The following is a 21,897-nucleotide window of genomic DNA, read 5'->3' as shown; positions in this document are numbered from 1 at the left end:
CCCCAACTAGGCAGTCTGTATGTATGTGTGTGTGTGTGTGTGTGTGTATATATGTGTGTGTGTCACAGGAGGCTGCTGATGGGAGAACAGCTGATAATAATGGCCGTAATGGTGCAGATGGAATGGCATCAAACACCTGGAAACCATGTATTTGATTGATACCATTTCACTTACTCCAGTCATTACAACGAGCCTGTCCTCCCTAATTAGGGTTCCACCAACCTCCTGTGGTGTGTGTGTGTTTCCCCAAAAGTGCTTGTACGTTCTTGAAGAGACTTTGAGGTACAGTTTGCTCCGTTTTGTGGGTGTGCCAGGGTGTGGCTTGAAGCCTGACTTATTTAAAAGCTAGAGGTGCATTTTGAAGCCACAACCCTATTTTCCAACTGGTCGTTCACCAGACTACAGCACCGTTTCCGTTCAATTGAACGTTCTATTACGTGTTTCTGTACTGAACGCTGCCCTACATAGCCTGCTGGCGGACCTTCACTTTCTTCTCCACTTGGTACTTCCACTATTTTGCATGAGATAAGCCTACAGATCGTCCTCCTGGCCGTGAATGCGCGTCAGTGTTTCAGTGTGACCGTTTATGCGGATACGTTTCTAGTGCAATTGGCTAAGTGAAGAAATCTTCGGGGCTGGATTGTGAAAAAGTTCTGCATCACTATGCGAGCGATTAACCTCGATACCTACAGCCTGTCACTGCTTACGGCCAAAGAGGACATTCTCAACCCCCGCTCATCAACCAACTGGTAAAGCTCTTTATTTCCTGCCAAGTGCCTGAATGTCTTTGCATGTTCTATTTAGTGAGCATTGCTCTTTTCAGAATTTCATGTCACTTTTAACTGTCATAAGAACGTTTCTAAATAATATTTGGATGGTTTAAAAATAGCCTACTCCTTTATTCTGCCCTGCGTGTTTTCGCGTTTAAAAGAAGAGGGTGTTGTGTAATTGAAGTTTGATTTAATTTTGGTTCCAGCACTGCAAAGGTTATGGAGGTGGTCAAAGGGCAATATAAAACGGTGCTGTAGGTGTGTCTATAGGCTATGTATAGTGGCAGACCGACAGTTATAATCAGGGCAATTCAGATGGCTCAGTTAGTGTAGGTAGCCTACCTCACGACCAACACAGGAGGACAGACAGGTGTGTGGGGCATTAGTTCGTGTGCCAAACTGTTCAGAAGTGTGTGATTGCGGCCTGCAATACAAGGCGTTTCTGCATGTGGGCATTCCTGCATCTGCAGGAACGCCCACCCTTTGAGCTTCCCATTGGTTCCTGCATGAACGCCGCCCCCCCCCTCCCCTCCAGCATGCCATCTTCATGCTTGCGTGACAGATTTCTCCTGATTGTTGATGCCATTAAAATGTGGGCCAAAAGGGAAATAAACTATTATCTGAGTTTTATGGGGGTGAAGTACACTGTCTACCGGTGTTCCAGCTAGCTATCCACCGCCTGCTGTCTACCAGTGTCCCAGGTAGGACACAGTGCCCTTCACTCCCGCCTGCTGAATTGTGGGCCATAATTACACCTTTCTCACACTATTGGCTATCTACCTGTGTGGCACATGGTTGGACTCAAACACCTGTCTTGCGCTCTGCTGCTGGCCTGGTGTGCAGTGTCTCGGCTATTCTCCAGGGCTCTTTGACTTTATGCTTTGTGCTCAGCTCAGGTTTCTGCCTATATGGTGATATTTGTGTAATTTACCACTATGTAGAGGTTATCAAAGTTGGACAAAGTAATGGAAACCCTTCAGTAAATGAGGGATACAATGTATATTGAAAGCAGGTGCTGCAATACACGTGTGGTTCCTGAGTTAATTCAGTAATTAACATGCTATCATGCTTAGGGTCATGTATACAAATGCTCAGTTGCACATTATTTTGTCTACCATGGCTAGAAGAAGATATCTCGGTGACTTTGAAAGAGAGGTCTCAAAGGGGCATAGGAAGTTTAAAGTGTGTGTGTGTGTCTCATTCACCAGATCTCAACACAATTGAGCACTTATGGGATATTCTGGAGAGGTGCCTGAGACAGTGTTTTCCACCACCATCCACATAACATCAAATTATCTTCTCTGCTGAACTTCTTAATGTGTGTGTTCTCTCGGTTCTGTTGACGTGATCCCACACAATTAGAGATAATAAAGATATGTCGCCATGGTGATGTCATGACTTGTGTGGTCCGCTTTGTGGTTAACCACCCATCTATCAAACATCCAAGGTTATGTAACCTAGTTGCTGTACATTCCAACAAACTGTTATAGGTCCTATGTAGTAAAAGTGTCATATGAAGATGTTGATAATCAATGAATGCATAATAGCTGCTCTATTGATTAAGAAACCTCTTAAAACTAACTCAAATGTTATCCATATTATTCTCTGGACAGTCTCAGCTGACATGAGTGGTTTCTCAGATATTTTTATTAAAAAGTATCCCTCCAACAAAGAGTAGCCAGACAGAGAAACGTGCAGAAGCAGGATCATGGAAGTGAACCTGACACTCAGCTTGGTGTTTTCCCCTCTCATCGTGTCATGACTTGGCAGCTCTGTCGTCATGGTGACTTATCCATCCTCCATAAACATTGTTTTCTCTCTCTCTCATTCTCTCCCTTTCTCTCTTTCTTTCTTTCTCTCTTTCTCTCTCTCTCTCTCTCTCTCTCTCTCTCTTTCTCTCTTTTCTTTCTCTCTTTCTTCTCTCTCTCTCTCTCTCTTTCTCTCTTTCTTTCTTTCTCTCTCTCTCTCTCTTTCTCTCTCTTCCTTTCTCTCTCTCTCTCTCTCTCTCTCTCTCTCTCTCTCATACACACACACACACACAGAGGAAACCCACTCTAAAAGGCTGAATAACACTCTCTGCAAACTGTCTGGCTGGACTGAATTGTGAAGTGGGTGTTGCAATGACATCAAAGTTCCTGTGTGAGAGAGAGACATAGTAGGGGGTAGACTAGAGGGCTGTTCTATAGCCTGTCCTCCCACACTTACACCATGTTGGTCTTGAGATCCCACTGTGTTATCTAATGTCCTTGTGAATGGGAAACGGCCGTGAGGTAAGGCCTCTAGTCAGCCTCCCTATTCCTATTCAACAACACCGCTCCAGAGGTCTCTCCTAGTTCCCTTTAATGACTTCAGACTTTAGACTGTTTCACACACACAGAATCCAATCTGCAGTATGTGGTGTGTGTGTGGAGCAGTAGTCTGAATTACATCAACATACGTCCTACTGCGTTCAGTTTTCAAACCAGATATTTACTGTATGTCCAAAGACACACATGGTGATGTACAAGGTTGCTTATGGAAATTGTTGAAGTAAGCTGTCAAACGTACACTGTGTTATCTCATACACTGTGTTCTGCTTTGTAACCTTACAGGTAACTTTCATAAAAGTACAGCTACGGATTATTTTAGCTACAGTAGACGGAGGGCTGAAAAATCCCCTGTTCTCACTTTTCATGACTCCAGAAAATACCTCAGTCAATAGCCATGCTCCTAATGGTGGTCAAAGGCAGACACACTGTCATTTACTGTCCATCCAACAGGACTGGGCACTGGGCACTGGGGACTGGGCACTGGGCACTGGGGACTGGGCACTGGGACTGGGCACTGGGGACTGGGGACTGGGCACTGGGGACTGGGCACTGGGCACTGGGGACTGGGCACTGGGGACTGGGCACTGGGGACTGGGGACTGGGCACTGGGGACTGGGGACTGGGCACTGGGCACTGGGCACTGGGCACTGGGCACTGGGCACTGGGGACTGGGCACTGGGCACTGGGGACTGGGCACTGGGGACTGGGCACTGGGGACTGGGGACTGGGCACTGGGGACTGGGCACTGGGCACTGGGGACTGGGCACTGGGGACTGGGCACTGGGGACCTGAGGAACATTTCAAGATTGGAATGTAATTTCTCTGCCGTAGTTTAACCGTTTTTTTGTGTACTTTGTCAGGCAGGCAACATGCATGGGCAGAAGTGTTTTAAGGCCTGCCACATAGACTGAGTATTGTTGTACCAATCCAGTAAACCATATGAAAACAGAGAGGAATATAAGCAGTGAGGCTCTACAAATGTTTTATCAGACTGAAAGTTTACAGCTCTTGCTCTGCACATTAGCTCATAGGATTCATATTGAGCTCAATAGGAGTGTGACTTCTATTCATCATCAGTGTTGGGTGTGGGCTGTATCTAACCATCTCTGGGCCCTGGTGACTTGGAACACTGTCAGACACACCTTGTTCTCCCCACTGCTCTTGGCAGACTGTGTGTTGACTGTGGGTGGGGGAGCATTTTTACAATTAGTTCTGACTCATTGCAAAGATTTGACCACTGCTGATTTGGATGGTGATAAGGTACACATTCGATTCCTTTCCAAACGTTCCAAAATAACCTTGTTGTTTTTTTTTTGTTGTTGTGTGGAAGTGTGATAGTGTTTTCAAAAAAACAAGTGAGATGTTCCCTTCCAAAGTAAAGATGAGATGTTTTTGAGAAGTTGCAGTGATTTGGTGTCATTTTTATTATATTGTGTTAAAAAGATCACAGCCAGTCCAAGGAAGATTGTGCAATCTGTGAGCTGTGGTGTATCCTATCATTTGTTGTGTTTGGTGTTCTCACACACACACTTTGGTCTGAGTCCAGCGTGACACACTCACTCACACACTCCCTGTTCCAAGGGAGATGTTGTTGAAAGGACGTCTTGTTAGCAACAGGCAAGGACAACTCCTTGCTGATCTGTCAATGTATTCATTTCACACACTTTGACTCTCACAATGGAAGAACAAGAAATGCCACTGACCTTTGTCACCAAAAGTCTAGGTAGTAGGGAGAGAACTCATAATTCATTTGTTGGCTATATAGGAGTATTATTAAGGACCTAATAGTTTAATTAAATGCTTGAATGAACAAGCCCTGTACCTTTGGGAACCCTCCAGTTCCCTCTCCTCTTCCACTCTTCTTTAGCATATTATTTCCCTATAATGTTGTTTAACCTGTTTGAATTAATACTGTATTAAACTGTGTATCCCCAGCCGGTGGATTAGAGGGTATGGGAATGTAATGCTATAATGCAGCTGTTCTAAGCCATTAAACAATCCACTGAGTCAACCCCCTTCCTGTCCTTACTGTCTGTCACAGTAAGGCCTTTGTTGTGTGAGAGGACTCAAACCTGTATTGGAGGCCTGCTATCGGTTCCACAGGCTCAGCTCCTTAAGGGTGCCAGTGTTTAAGGTTACCTGGTAGAGGACTCAAACCTGTGTGTGTGTGTGGCATTGGCCAACCAAGGCGTGTGCACTGGTCACAGTCAGACATGAGTGAACCTAAACGACCGCTAACTATCTGGCTGCTATTTCCAGTTGGGCATTTCCATGGTAATGGAATTACGCTTAGACTCAGTTTTTTTTATTTTCACTTTAAAATGTATGCCAAACAATTGATTTCAAAGTTTAATAAACAACCAGGACTACTTTGAACAATTTCCACAGAAACATTTACAAAAACTAATTTAGTGGAAGACCTGTGCAGATGCAAACTTTGATGATGGAATTAGAGTAAAATCTCCCTCAGGGTTTTTATGCGACCACATTTTCCAAAAACTCTTAAATATCAGCTCCGAATTAAGGTTCAGAGATGAATGCAGAAAGAAATGGGTGTCAGCTATGACATGACACATTGAGTTTGGTTATTAAACTACAGTAAGTTAAGTAGATTTCCACCCAGTAACGGAATGACATCATGGGTCCCTGATCTGTACTACACAGAAATACATAATATAAATGTTGTTCTTTGACATCACAGAGCAGCAGAGTACAGTATAATAACGCACAGAACATTACAACAGAGGACAATATACTGTATTAAACTCTTTTCTTTACCGTATTGTACTGTACTACTATGTTGTATTGAACAATACTGTGCTCTACTCACTGTACTGTACTCAGTACTTTACTATACTGTGCTCCACTCACTACTGTACTCAGTACTTTACTATATTGTGCTCTGCTCACTGTACTGTACTCAGTACTTTACTATATTGTACTGTACACAGTACTGTACTCTACTGTGCTACGTTCTCTACTGTGCTATCCAAACTTGTGAAACATATGTCTATGATAGGTTCAGATTTGTTCCAGTCAGTCTGTGGAAGTTAACATCAAGGCCAGGGTGGACTGACCAAATTTCAACTACTTTTCAACGTCCGTAGACGTTCGGTGTCGATCAGTGGGTGAGGATGCTGGTTACAGAAATGGAAAGAGCGGGAGCTCATGGGTAGGTGTCAGAGAGAGCTGGGAGAGGTGACATTAACTGGAGAGAGTGAGGGGTTGTTCAGACTGTGTTAACACTCATGGTTTGAACACCAGATGAAAGAAGGAGATATAAAACAGTTATGAGCTGAACATAACAGTATGCTGGTGGAAGGGAGGAACATAGCAGGTGACCCAACTGTGGTTCATGACTATTATGATTTCCCATTGAAGGCAATTCAGTTGCAGTAATTCCATTAATAATTTTTTGGGGTAATTCCGTTACCAATTTGGTAACAGAATTACGAGTTTGAATCACTTAATTCCTAAACAAAGTTGATATGAATAAAATCACTATAACTAATATGATTGTTCTACCATTACTTGTTAATTCTGTGAACTTTCATTATCCTTCCTCCTCATGAGGGAGAGAAATTAGAAAATATCTTCAAGATATATGAGTTTTTGGTATTAGAAATACAATCCACAAGGAAGTGTTTACAGAAGGTAAACAATTTCTCCAAAACTAAATGGAAGTGTTGATATTTGTTGTCATGGGTCTTTACCTCAACATTATTGTGTTTTTATGTATTTCTTGATTTTTTTTAAATCCAGAAATCTGACTTTACTTATGCCAACTATTTAAGATGGAAAATGGTTGGGAAATGTATCTGACTTCATTTCCCAAAAATATAGGCACTTAGCTTTCATTTGACATCCAATTTGATATACTCTTATGAACTTCGCATGTTGGTGCTCATGGGTTCTTTTACATGAAAATGCCCAGTTATCCCAATGTCTGAGTCACTGAGAGCTTAAAGTGTCATTGCTACTTATCACACACACACACACACACACACACACACACACACACGTATCCAGGGAGTCTCTAGCTGTGCTTACTCACGGTTACACACCAGATTCCCACGGTGGGATGTATCCTGGAGATAAGATTGAACCCATCTATAAATGTAGCTAACACTCGAAGGCCAGTCCTCATTCCTTGTTTAGTTATTATTCCACTCATCAGGAGTGGGGGATTAACTATGTCTTTCTTCACTGTACTGAATGTGTATATGGATGGGTTTAGGGTGGAAGAGAGGCTAGAGAGAATGGGGGCTTGCTCAATAGACATTCAGAAAGAGATGGGGATGTCATACAGACATATGCATGAGCTGCTCTGCCCCCTACTTTCCCAGGGGATGCCCTAGCTCGCTGGCATCCAGATATGTGGGTGGCAGGTTGATGAGGGTGCTGTTTAAATCAGCTTTGAAACTGAAGAGATGTTCGTCTTTAAACAACTGCCTACTGCTCTCTTAAACACGGTCTATGTGTGTCGGGTAATTTCAGGTCTGGCACGATGAGACATGACTCTTATACAACCAGTGCGCGTGTGTGTGTGTGTTTTATTGTGTGACTCATACGAACATATTTATCCTTCAAACCAATTGTCCGTAATCCAGATTTCCTCTAGAAAGTGTTTCCAATGGAACTACAATCCCTCTGTAACCCAGTGATGTTGAGCACAACAAAACATTGTTTTATAGTGATCCTAGATAAAGCGATTCTGACTCTCAAATGGAAACGTAGCCTCTTGTCTTTGTTGCGCGACACAATAGTACTATGCAAATAGAACTGAATGGAAATGAGTTGAATTTCCCCGATCCTACCTACTGTCCCGCAGTGCAATGTGTTATACAGTACAAGGGGTGTTTCAGGCAGCTGTTGAAAGCAGCTGTGTGCCTACTCTGGGACTGATCTAGAGTCAGTGTGAGACGTGTGTCAGGGCTCGGCCCTCCTGTCTAAGCTAGACAGAGCATGACATCACTATTCATATGATTTAGTCAACACATACAGCCTTCAGAAAGTAATCATACCTATTGACTTATTTCACATTTTGTTGTGTTAGTCTGAATACAAAATAGGTGAAATTGGGGTGGGGGGGTCAATACTTTGTAGAAGCACCTTTAGCAGCGATTCGTCTTTTGGGGTAAGTCTCTAAGAGCTTTCCACACTTGGATTGTTGAACATTGCCCATTTTTATTATTTTTAAAATTCTTCAAGCTCTGTCAAATTGGTTGTTGATCATTGCTAGACAACCACTTTCAGGCCTTGCCATAGATTTTCAAGTAGAAAACTTTTAACTCTTAACTCAACTACTCAGGAACATTCACTGTCTTCTTGGTAGGCGACTCGAGTGTAGATTTTGCCTTGTGTTTTAGGTTATTGTCTTGCTGAAAGGTGAATTCATCTTCCAGTGTTTGTTGGAAAACTGACTGAACCAGGTTTTCCTCTAGGATTTTGCCTGTACTTAGCTCCATTCAGTTAATTTTTTGTCCTAAAAAAAACTCTCCAGTCCTTAACAATTACAAGAATACCCATAACATGATGTAGCTACCACTATGATGTAGCTACCACTATGCTACCAACATGATGTAGCTACTACTATGCCACTATGGAAATATGGAGTGTGGTACTCAGTAATGGATTTGCCCCAAACATAACACTTCTTATTTAGGACAGAAAAGTGAATTGCTTTGCCACATTTTTGCAGTATTACTTTAACGCCTTGTTGCAAACAGGATGCATGTTTTGGAATATTTGTATTCTGTACAGGCTTCATTCTTTTCACTCTTTCAATTAGGTTAATATTGTGTAGTAACTAAAATGTTGTTGATCCATCCTCAGTTTTCTCTTATCACAGCCATTAAACTCTAACTGTTTTAGTCACCGTTGGCCTCCTGGTGAAATCCCTGAGCGGTTTCTTTCCTCTCTGCATGCTGAGTTAGGAAGGACGCCTGTATCTTTGTAGTGACTGGGTGTATTGATGCACCATCCAAAGTGTAATTAATAACTTCACCATGCTCAAAGGGATATTCAATGTCAGATTTTTATCTTACCCATCTACCAATAGGTGCCTTTTGTGAGGCATTAGATTCAACCACAAAGACCAGGGAGGTTTTCCATGTTTGAAATTCACTGCTCAATGGAGGGATCTTACAATTATCTGTATGTTTGGGGTACAGAGATGAGGTAGTCATTCAAAAATCATGTTAAACACTATTATTGCACCTAGTGACTTGTTAAGCACATATTTACTCCTTATTAAGGCTTGCCATAACCATAACAAAGGGGTTGAAAACTTATTGACTCAAGTCATTTCAGCTTTTAATTTTTATGAATTTGTAAAACTATCGAAAAACACAATTCCACATTGACATTATGCGGTATTATGTGTAGGCCAGTTACAAAAAAAAATCTAATTTGTATTCATTTTAAATTTAGGCTGTAACACAATGCAAAATGTGGAAAAAGTCAAGGGCTCTGAATACTTTCTGAAGGCCCAGTACGTAGACACACACACACGTACACACACACACACACACACACACACACACACACACACACACACACACGGCCTCCATCCATTTCTCTTGTGGGAATGGAAACACTGTATAATGCCATAAAGCAGACTGTGCATTTCCACTATGCTGCTGGGCAATACCATGGTAACAGAATTACGCTTAGACTCACATGTTTCACTTTAAAATGTTTGCCAAACAAAAGCCATTGATTTCAAAGTTGAAAAACCATACAACTCTATACACAATGACTACTTTTAACAATTTACACAAACACATTTACTGTAAGAATTATGCAGATGCAAAGTTTGTTACAGAATTCTTGTAAAATCAGGGTTTTATGCGACCATGTTTTCCCAAAACTCTGTTAACTCTCTGCTCTTATCTAAGATTGAACGATGTCTGCAGAAGGAATGGGGTGTCAGCTATGACATGACACCTTGAGTTGGAAGAAATATCTATTGGTTATTGGACTACAGTAGGTGAAGTGGATTTACATCCAGTAACAAAATTGTGGTAACAGGTCCCTGATCTGTACTATACAGGAATGCATAATTATGAATATCATTCTTTTCATGGTGATGTATTCTGAATACTGGAGGTACACAAAGGTAGAAATATGCAATATCCTTCTTTTGCATATTTGGGTATTATTCTACACTCTGGCTATTATTCTAATGAACTGCGCCCCAAACAAGACCACATCTGAACCAATCATAGACATATATGTTTCACAAGTTTGGACATTTACAGTACGAGAACAGTAGAGTACAGTAAAGTAGATCTGTTCAGTAAAGTACAGGGCTCCCGAGTGGCACAGCGGTCTAAGGCACTGAATCTCAGCGCTAGAGGTGTCACTACAGACCCTGGTTCAATTCTAGGCTGTATCACAACCAGCTGTGATTGGGAGTCCCATAGGGCGGCACACCATTGCCCAGCGTCGTCCAGGTTAGGATTTGGCCGGGGGTAGGCCGCCATTGTAAATAATAATTTGTTCTTAACCGACTTGCCTAGTTTAAATAAAGGTTCAATTAAAATTGTAATAATTTCCATGGTGTCTGCAGGTTTTTGTTTTTTCCTTTCAATTAGGACCTAGACAACTAGGTGGGGGGAGTTCCTTACTAATTAGTGACGTTAATTCATCAACCAAGTACAAGGGAGGAGCGAAAACCCGCAGACACTCAGCCCTCTGTTGAATGAGTTTGACACTTGGGTTGGAACAACAGGGAAGTAGTATTTCTGACTCAAGAGTTTTAGTGAAGATCCACTATCACACGCATTCAACACCACTGAGTCTGACAAGAATTGTCTGATAATGATTGTAGTTCCGAAAAGAAGATAAATAAACTTAGGCTGTAGTACTGATAAGCATGACATGCAAGTACAAACTGTTTACTTGACTGTAGAGTACGGCCTGTAGCATAACACGGATTCAATACGCTAGGGGACTTGTATCAAATCAAATCAAATCCAATTTTATTTGTCACATACACATGGTTAGCAGATGTTAATGCGAGTGTAGCGAAATGCTTGTGCCTCTAGTTCCGACAATGCAGTAATAACGAACAAGTAATCTAACTAACAATTCCAAAAAACTACTGTCTTATACACAGTGTAAGGGGATAAAGAATATGTACATAAGGATATATGAATGAGTGATGGTACAGAGCAGCATAGGCAAGATACAGTAGATGATATTGAGTACAGTATATACATATGAGATGAGTATGTAAACCAAGTGGCATAGTTAAAGTGGCTAGTGATACATGTATTACATAAGGATGCAGTCGATGATATAGAGTACAGTATATACGTATGCATATGAGATGAATAATGTAGGGTAAGTAACATTATATAAGGTAGCATTGTTTAAAGTGGCTAGTGATATATTTACATTTCCCATCAATTCCCATTATTAAAGTGGCTGGGGTAGAGTCAGTGTCATTGACAGTGTGTTGGCAGCAGCCACTCAATGTTAGTGGTGGCTGTTTAACAGTCTGATGGCCTTGAGATAGAAGCTGTTTTTCAGTCTCTCGGTCCCAGCTTTGATGCACCTGTACTGACCTCGCCTTCTGGATGACAGCGGGGTGAACAGGCAGTGGCTCGGATGGTTGATGTCCTTGATGATCTTTATGGCCTTCCTGTAGCATCGGGTGGTGTAGGTGTCCTTGTACATAAGCAATGTAGAAATGTCTACAGAATATAACCAGCATAGCATGAACGATTATACACAGATGACAGAAAATAGCTTATCACCACGAAAGAGAAATGCTAACAAATGGCCACTGCTAATAGGCATGCTAAATACCAATGCATTCTGAATGACAGACGCTAATGATAGCGGGAGCATGAGCTAGCTAACAAGCTCAACATAAATGGTAATTACAAACAACAATGGGGCTCCGAAAACAACAAGACATCTTTTGGAACTTACTTTTAGACTCACTATAAAACATCAGAACAGCGAATGTATTGGGACCACAGGAGCAAAAGTGTTTATTAGGAGGGAAAACATGAAATGCTGTCAGGATGGTGAAAGCAGGTTTTCTGACTGAACGTATCTTTCTGACATCTGCCCTGCTCGTACTGGGGTCCTACACTGAACTTCCCAGGAATACTGATTGCTGATAGGCTAACATAATACTGACTGGCATGACCTTAAACAATAAGAACTAAAGGAAAGTTGGGGTCTTATAAATAGGAGGCTGAGGTGAAGTCTTTTTTTTTTCTCTATTTGCTTTCATTTGACACCCAATTTGCTCCTATGAACTTCGCATATTGGTACTCATGGCTCCTTTTAAATGGAAATGCCCTGCTGCTGCTACATGGGCTGAGGCTCAGTGTGGAAATGATGCTCGTACAGTCAAGCCTCAGCCAGACCTCTGGAAAAGAATCATCTCCTGGAGATATTTCTGCTGGTCTGACTCAAAGCAACAGGATTCCAGTCCAGATATGACCTGCTGACTCAAATCCTTCTTTTTGTTAGCCAGTTGCTGTATGCGGCAGCATACACCTCCCTTTAGTGTTTTGTGTCAGTGAGCTAGCCCACATTGGCTCATCATGTGTCAAACAATGTTATGTAGAGTGACGACTTTGACAGGAGTGATGTGAGGGGTTCTAGCTGAGATGAGGTGTGCTGAAACCTGGAAGGTCTTCTTCTTGTATTCCGGAGTGTTTACTTGACTGGAGTGTTCTTTGTGCTTGTGCCAAACCAGAGCTAGCCCCATTTGACAGCATTTAATCTCTTCACAATGTTTGATGGATAATACCTATGATGTTCAATAATTATAGTGTTATGAAATCATCAGGCACACCCCTCTACTTCACCCTCTCCCTCCCTCTCTATCTCCCTCTTCGCTTTTCTCAGCTCAGAGCAGTCTGACAGTGTTTAGTAGCGTCAGAGCTGAGTATGATAATGTGCTAAGTGATTTAGCACTGTAGTGGTAACAAAACAGACAGTGATACCATAACAAATTGAGGGCTAGCTAGCTAGCTAGCTGTGTGTTTCTGTGGGAGCCTTGGCTTTACACTGGGACACTAAGTTTGTCTTTTCTGTCTTATTTGTTCTTAGGGGGGCTTGAGCGCCATTGTCATGGCAGCCCTACTGGAAGGGCCAACGTTGTTGTTTGTTTAGTTGAGTGACTGAGTAGAAGGGAATAGATGAGAGAGTGATTGATTTAGTGTATAAAATGGAAGGAGGCCTGTGTGAATGTGTGCGTGCAGGACATCCTGGACAAAATGTCAGAGCAGTCCCAGAGAAGTGCTACTTTAGAGGGGCCTCCCTATGCTGTCCCATCAGCTGTAGAGAGGGTGACCAGTACCCCCCTCTGAACACACCGTACCCTCTCCCTGCAACCCACATAGGGAAGAGGCTATCTGTAAACAGCAGCATGCAACCCCTGTATGCACTTTGACCCCTCTCAACCTATGGCTGTAGTGCTTGTTTGAATTCCCAGAGCTCCTTAGCAGTAAGCATCCCCCAGAGTGTTGTCTAGCCCCCCCTTTCCTTTCCCTTTATCTCCTTCTCCTCCTCTCATCTCCTTTCCTCCTCCTTTTTTACTCCTCCTCCTCTCCTTTCCTCCTTCTCTCCATCTCCTTTCCTCTCCTTTTACTCCTTCTCCTTTCCTCCTATCCTCTCATTTCGTCCTTCTCCTCTCCTTTCCTCCTTGGCAGAGATATATGTTTATTTGGATCATCATGTTTTCAGGCTCTCTGGCTCTAGGTTCTGCTGAGAGCAGACATTTCCATTCCTCCCTCGACATTCCATCTGCTCTCCCTAAGCCATCCTTTCTTTGAAACTTTTCTCTATCCCCTTCCCATATCTCTTTCTTCTTGGCCATGGGCATTTTCATCAAAAAGAACCAATGAGCACCAACATGTGAAGTTCGTAAGAGCATATCAAATGAAAGCTAAGACTATACATTTATTTATTTCATATATATATATATATATATATATTTCACACACTGATTTATCAAAAGTATGCGGACACCTGCTGGTCGAGTATCTCATTCCAAAATCATGGGCATTAATGTGGAGACTTCTGGGAAGGCTTTCCACTTGATGTTGGAACATTGCTGCAGGGACTTTATTGAGAGAGAGTCAGCCCTCTCGCTTCGCCTCTTCCTCTCTGCTAATAAATGTCACCAGAGAAAGCATCCTAGCGAGCGAAACAGTGCCCCACTATATGTAGCCCATGTATCTGATGCTGTCTGGCTAGACATGGTATAACATGCCATACAGCATCAGATACATGGTCTTCACATAGTGAGACAGAGGGACGCTGTTTGGCTCTGGGCGTCTCAGTCAAATAAATGAGGTACGGTAGGGCGGGCCAGGCCCCCGATAGGTCCTCCCATAACGCCGGACCTGAGTCCTTGTGCATAGTTGTATCGTTTGTTTAAACTTTGAAATCATTGGGTTTTGTTTGAAATACATTTGAAAGTGAAAACTGAGTCAAAGCTTGTCACGTTACCGTGGAATTGCCCGCTTGTCTTTCTGAAGCACTCTGCCTCTTGCCCTTTTTGTCTGTCTTTCTGAAGCACTCTGCCTCTTGCCCTTTTTGTCTGTCTTTCTGAAGCACTCTGCCTCTTGCCCTTTTTGTCTGTCTTTCTGAAGCACTCTGCCTCTTGCCCTTTTTGTCTGTCTTTCTGAAGCACTCTGCCTCTTGCCCTTTTTGTCTGTTGATTGTCTTTCTGAAGCACTCTGCCTCTTGCCCTTTTTGTCTGTCTTTCTGAAGCACTCTGCCTCTTGTCCTTTTTGTCTGTCTTTCTGAAGCACTCTGCCTCTTGTCCTTTTTGTCTGTCTTTCTCCTCCACCTTTTTGTCTGTCTTTCTGTCTGCCTCTTGTCCTTTTTGTCTGTCTTTCTGAAGCATCCCTTGCCCTTTTTGTCTGTTGATTGTCTTTCTGAAGCACTCTGCCTCTTGCCCTTTTGTCTGTTGATTGTCTTTCTGAAGCACTCTGCCTCTTGCCCTTTTTTGTCTGTCTTTCTGAAGCACTCTGCCTTTCCCTTTTGTCTGTTGATTGTCTTTCTGAAGCACTCTGCCTCTATTGGCCTGTCTGTTGATTGTCTTTCTGAAGCACTCTGCCTCTTGTCCTTTTTGTCTGGGAAGCACTCTGCCTCTTGCCCTTTTTGTCTGTCTTTCTGAAGCACTCTGCCTCTTGTCCTTTTTGTCTGTCTTTCAACCAGTGGGAAATCTGCCTCTTGCCCTTTTTGTCTGTTGATTGTCTTTCTGAAACTCTGCCTCTTGCCCTTTTTGTCTGTTGATTGTCTTTAGAAGCACTCTGCCTCTATTTTTTGTCTGTCTTTCAAACTCTGTCAAATTTTTGGAACACTTGTCTTGTCACATATTATCCCAACTAATCTTGCCCTTTTTGTCTGTCTAAATACAACACTAGGTTTTTGTCTGTCTTTCTGAAGCACTCTGCCTGCCCTTTTTGTCTGTCTTTCTGGCCTTCAATGTCTGTTGATTGTCTTTCTGAAGCACTGGCTTTTTGTCTGTCTTTCTGAAGCACTCTGCCTCTTGCCCTTTTTGCCTGTCTTTCTGAAGCACTCTGCCTCTTGCCCTTTTTGCCTGTCTTTCTGAAGCACTCTGCCTCTTGCCCTTTTTGTCTGTTGATTGTCTTTCTCCTCCATTGTCTCTCTGTCCTGCTTCTCCATCCCCTTTTTATTTCTACAATTCCTTTCCCTTCTGCACAAATACTGTAGCTCTATTGGCCTGTAATGGCTACTCGGGGGAGTCCTCCCTGAGGGGGAGAGCACAGGCTCACCCCTCTGTTCTTCCTGTATGAACTCACAACCAGTGGGAAAGATGCAGGAAATGCTCCATTTCAACTTTAGAGGAGGTCTATTTCCATACAAAGTCAAATGGGAACTTGTCTTGTCACATATTATCCCAATAATACCAGTGATAAATACAACACTAGGTATTGCGCAGAGTGGACACAGGCTTCAATGTGTGTGTTGAGTGGATGTGGCTTGTGTGCAGTAGTCCAGTCTGTCTCCCAGAGTGTTTGGCCATAAACTGTGATGATTAAGACTTGGCACAGTGTTGTTACAGGGTCAAGGGTACTGTGCCAGGCAGTAACATGTCCACAGGGCAGGTCTGTGCCAGGCAGTAACATGTCCACAGTGCAGGTCTGTATCAGGCAGTAACATGTCCACAGTGAAGGTCTGTATCAGGCAGTAACATGTCCACAGTGCAGGTCTGTATCAGGCAGTAACATGTCCACAGTGCAGGTCTGTATCAGGCAGTAACATGTCCACAGTGCAGGTCTGTATCAGGCAGTAACATGTCCACAGTGCAGGTCTGTATCAGGCAGTAACATGTCCACAGTGCAGTGCAGGTCTGTATCAGGCAGTAACATGTCCACAGTGCAGTGCAGGTCTGTATCAGGCAGTAACATGTCCACAGTGCAGTGCAGGTCTGTATCAGGCAGTAACATGTCCACAGTGCAGGGAAGGTCTGTATCAGGCAGTAACATGTCCACAGTGCAGGGCAGGTCTGTGCCAGGCAGTAACATGTCCACAGTGCAGGTCTGTATCAGGCAGTAACATGTCCACAGTGCAGGTCTGTGCCAGGCAGTAACATGTCCACAGTGCACTGCAGGTCTGTATCAGGCAGTAACATGTCCACAGTGCAGGTCTGTGCCAGGCAGTAACATGTCCACACTGCAGGTCTGTGCCAGGCAGTAACATGTCCACACTGCAGGTCTGTGCCAGGCAGTAACATGTCCACAGGGCAGGTCTGTGCCAGGCAGTAACATGTCCACACTGCAGGTCTGTGCCAGGCAGTAACATGTCCACAGTGCACGGCAGGTCTATGCCAGGCAGTAACATGTCCACAGTGCAGGTCTGTGCCAGGCAGTAACATGTCCACAGTGCAGGTCTGTATCAGGCAGTAACATGTCCACAGTGCAGGTCTGTATCAGGCAGTAACATGTCCACAGTGCAGGTCTGTATCAGGCAGTAACATGTCCACAGTGCAGGTCTGTATCAGGCAGTAACATGTCCACAGTGCAGGTCTGTATCAGGCAGTAACATGTCCACAGTGCAGGTCTGTATCAGGCAGTAACATGTCCACAGTGCAGGTCTGTATCAGGCAGTAACATGTCCACAGTGCAGGTCTGTATCAGGCAGTAACATGTCCACAGTGCAGGTCTGTATCAGGCAGTAACATGTCCACAGTGCAGGTCTGTATCAGGCAGTAACATGTCCACAGTGCAGGTCTGTATCAGGCAGTAACATGTCCACAGTGCAGGGCAGGTCTGTATCAGGCAGTAACATGTCCACAGTGCAGGGCAGGTCTGTATCAGGCAGTAACATGTCCACAGTGCAGGGCAGGTCTGTGCCAGGCAGTAACATGTCCACAGTGCAGGGCAGGTCTGTGCCAGGCAGTAACATGTCCACAGTGCACTGCAGGTCTGTATCAGGCAGTAACATGTCCACAGTGCAGGTCTGTATCAGGCAGTAACATGTCCACAGTGCAGGTCTGTGCCAGGCAGTAACATGTCCACAGTGCACTGCAGGTCTGTGCCAGGCAGTAACATGTCCACAGTGCACTGCAGGTCTGTGCCAGGCAGTAACATGTCCACACTGCAGGTCTGTGCCAGGCAGTAACATGTCCACAGGGCAGGTCTGTGCCAGGCAGTAACATGTCCACAGGGCAGGTCTGTGCCAGGCAGTAACATGTCCACAGTGCAGGTCTGTATCAGGCAGTAACATGTCCACAGTGCAGGTCTGTGCCAGGCAGTAACATGTCCACAGTGCACGGCAGGTCTGTGCCAGGCAGTAACATGTCCACAGTGCACGGCAGGTCTGTGCCAGGCAGTAACATGTCCACAGTGCACTGCAGGTCTGTGCCAACTGTCTGAGTGGCTCCATAGTGAAACCTATATGACCAAGCAGCACAATTTCCCCCAGGACAAGGGAAGGACAAGAAAAATAAAACACTATTCAATGCATATTATACACACAGGTTGGGTGTACTTAGGTCTGGTGAATCAACATTCCTCTGTTTGGATTCACGCAGTCAATTAAAACACAGTCAATTATTGTATGAAGCAATGTACAGGTAAGTGCCAAAATAAAGGAAACACTTCAGTAAATGAAGGATACAAAGTATACTGAAAGCAGGTGCTTCCACACAGGTGGGGTTGATTAATTAATTAACATCATGCTTAGAGTCATGTATAAAAATGATTTTGTCTACCATGGCTAGAAGAGAGAGGTCTCAAAGGGGCATAGGGAGTGTAAAGTGTGTGTGTGTGTGTGTTTCTCAGCCACCAGATCTCAACACAATTGAACACTTATGGGAGATTCTGGAGAGGTGCCTGTGATAGCATTTTCAACCTCCATCAACAAAACACCAAATTATGGAATTTCTCGTGGAAGAATGGTGTCTCATCCCTCCAATAGAGTTCTAGACACTTGTAGAATATATACCAGGCTAACCATGTCTATGTGACAAATAAAAGTGTATTTGATTGAAGCTGTTCCTGCTCGTGGTGGCCCAACGCCCTATTAAGACACGTTCTGTTGGTGTTTCCTTTATTCCGCCAGTTACATGTACATTACTAACAGGGAGATATTCTCAGACATCACTGGACATGGCACATCACCTGCCTTTTGATTATTATGTTCCCAATAACTACAGTGACCTCCCTGGTCTTCCATCTCCACTCTGTAGTGGTTAGATAGCATGCTACATGCTAACCAGTAGCTGAGAGGACAGCAAAGGGGATATTGCATTGTGTTGGCCTGAGGCAGTTTGGCTTGCTCCGCTCCTGATTACATTGTATGAGCTCCTCTAGCCCTTGTCCGTCCCTGTGTCTGTCCCCCTGTATGTACCTCTTCATTCATCTCCCCCACTGACTATCTGTCATTATGTGGACGGCTGCTGGCTCTGTGAGGGGATGTCTGACTGTCTGTAGTGTACCTGACTAACTGTACTCACTATGGGCTCTCTACCTCTTCCATCTGTCTCTCTAAGATCAGGTCAAGTCTCCCATTGGGTTTTAAATGAGCGCAGAGAGCCTTTCATATGAACACCAGTCTAAATTCCCTGTCCTGACGTTCACCTATCAGCGCTTTCCGAAGCGAAAGGCCTTTTTGTTGTGATGGTCTTTGGTCAGTGTGGGAACCCTATTGGACAAGGGCTTGGCTGTTATGTTGTTATGACAGGAAACACCTTGGGAAAAATCGCATATCCGCACGGACACATACCTTTCTACACCTCCCAGAATGGATTGCTTAAGTCTTCAAAACGTATTTTGTCTGCGCCACACACAGGAATGGGTTTGTCTAGAACTTTCCAGCACATCAGGTACAGTTAGTCAGGATGTTTATTCTGATGCCCCATCACCTCAGACTGAGGAGGCACAGAAGCAGCCCGTAGCTACCACCAGCACTGTATAATGGAATGCGTTGAGCGACAGGGTCACTGTGCTGGAGCAGCACATACAGTACGTGAAGGGGGGGAAAGTGTATTTCACAGGCAGCAGCACAAAGTCTGGTCTGGCTGTTTTGTCCATGTTTGGATAGAGGAAATGAACGCTGCGCTGAGCGACGTCTGTGTTCCTCATTCAACTCTAGTCAGTCTCCATTCCAACACCGCGTCAGACACACAGACTGACTGACTTGCTAATGCAGTCTGAGCCCAGGTCACAACTCCAAAAGAGACAAGAGACGGGAGGGAGATTAGTATAGGAGGAATGATGAAAAACTGGAAAAAAGAAGAAGAGACTGGAGTTAGAAGGGGAGAAGAGAAAAACACATTAGGAGGGCCCAACACAACCTCTGATTCTCTCTCCATAGTTATCACCATAGAGATGTAGTTTGAAACAGGAGGGAGAGCTGTTGAGTGATTTTCTGTCATACCCAGAGTACAGATATGCCATCAAAACAAGATGGTTCCCCTAGACATCCCATGGAGAGTTCTAATGTAAGCTGTATATCTTAGCATGAAACCTCCGGATACATCCCATCTGGCCCCCACTATCTGTGTATCTACAGGAAGTTGTATCGTGTTAGGAGAGTGGGCTCTCCACAAATCTCTCAACCCTCCACTGAACTCAATGCAGGGGTTGTTGACACTCCACCTATAAATCTCACTATTGTTTGTAGGAGAGGTATAGAGCTGGAAAGAGGAAGAGATTAAACGTATTGCCGTTGTGTGTAGGGGTGGTAGAGAGGTGTGAAAAGGGGTAATGAAAAGAAGAAAAGAACGTTGTACAATATCAATATTTTTCAGGACATTGAGTTGCTGTTCTCATCATTCAAGTTAAAGGTATAAACGTGAACTTTGGAAACCTTACAAAACCGTACAGAAACCTTATGGAATGGCCTGACCAGTTGAAGACCATAACGCAGGGCATATTGTGATCCAAGTCTGGCTCTTAGAGCTCTGAACAGTGTGGTGTGTTTGAGTATTTCCACAGACACACACACACACACACACACATTACAATGGGTGAGATGGACTAGGGAATGGTAAATGCCTGAATAATTAAGATCAGAGCCATTTCCTCTGTACTGCACCATCTGCATATGCCATGTTCATCTTTGAAATGGTTGAGCGTGTTGGAGGTACGACAGTCTCTACTGCCATTGTTACTGGCTCTCTCTCTCCCGCTGTGTGTCCGTTCACGTGTGTGCAAGACTATGTGCATGCTCAGTTATCTCCCTGTTTGTTTATGACTGTGCTGAGGTTAGCTTTGTTGGCTCCAGTAATGATATACAGATTTCATTCTCATTGTTAATTGCTTCCACAAAAATACTTGTACATTTTCCCAGCTATGACATCATGTTGTTTTCTCTCCTCTCTTCCTTTCCTTCCCTTTATCCTTCTCTTTTGTTCTCCCCATCCTCACTTTCTCTCCCCCTCCCACTCCTTCCTCATCCTCCCCCCACATCCCCATTTTCTTTGACCCCTCTATTCTCTCTATCCTTCCCTCTCTCTGTCTGAGCTCATACATGGCTGGGGTAGAGGTTGGCTGCTTCAGTACTGGGCTTGGTCTGTTATTGCCATCAGCCTGTGCATGCAGGAAACCCACATGTGTGAAGAGTGGGATGGAGGGAGGGAGGGAGCTGGCTTGCTCTGGATCCTATTAGCTATCCCAGCAGCATTGGCGGTCAGTGCCGTTTATGATGAGGGAGGCCACTTATTTTTAATGAGCATGGCCTTATCTCTATTAGCATATTGGATGACTGTCATTCATATTCCATTCACCCAGTTCAATGTAACATCGATAGGTTTAGGCTACTACATGATACTCAAGAGAGAAATTTGAGATGATAGTGACACATTCAATACCGCCTTGCACACTCTTGCCTGGATCTAGCTTATCTAGGGTGTAATCATTAGTCCAACAGTTGCAAACAGTTTCTATTGGACAAATTCAGGTATTTTTTTATCCCTGTTTCATTTGCTTCCGTTTAAGAAACGTTTTTCAACAGAATCGGTGGAATGAATATACTCCTGATCGTGCAAAAACACTTTCATAGCAGCCACGTTGTATTTGTTCTAGGCTCTATGCACTCTCCTCCTCTCACCTTCTCCCTTCGTTTGTGGACTTCAATGAACCACATTTCAGCTGTATGTGACCAGGCGAAAAAACCTTTCCAAGCCAAACTGCTACACACAGCCTACATCGTTGTCCCCATATTAACCAAAGTAACGTCCTAGCCAACATAACTAATGCGTTAGTAAACCCGCTATAATCATGCAGTAACGTTACAGTGAATAGTCAATAAGCAATTACACCGGCAGTCCCCGGTGGCAATAAATTAATAAAACCAAAAGCTTACCT

The 21,897-nt window shown here is 43.8% G+C and overlaps 1 protein-coding gene across 1 annotated transcript in view; it reads left to right on the top strand.

Moving 5' to 3' along the window:
• The first annotated feature begins 357 nt into the window (after positions 1-357).
• si:dkey-40c11.2 (drebrin) overlaps positions 358-21,897 on the top strand; it is a 53,240-nt gene continuing 31,700 nt past the window's right edge. Inside the window, exon 1 of the mRNA XM_024415522.2 lies at positions 358-749. Within this exon, the coding sequence (XP_024271290.1) occupies positions 664-749 (86 nt within the window). The 5' untranslated portion in view covers positions 358-663. The remainder of the gene's footprint in view (positions 750-21,897) is intronic.

The sequence above is a fragment of the Oncorhynchus tshawytscha genome, linkage group LG04, assembly GCF_018296145.1.
Source record: "Oncorhynchus tshawytscha isolate Ot180627B linkage group LG04, Otsh_v2.0, whole genome shotgun sequence".
NCBI lineage: Eukaryota > Metazoa > Chordata > Actinopteri > Salmoniformes > Salmonidae > Oncorhynchus > Oncorhynchus tshawytscha.
This window is presented reverse-complemented; position numbering and strand designations above follow the sequence as displayed.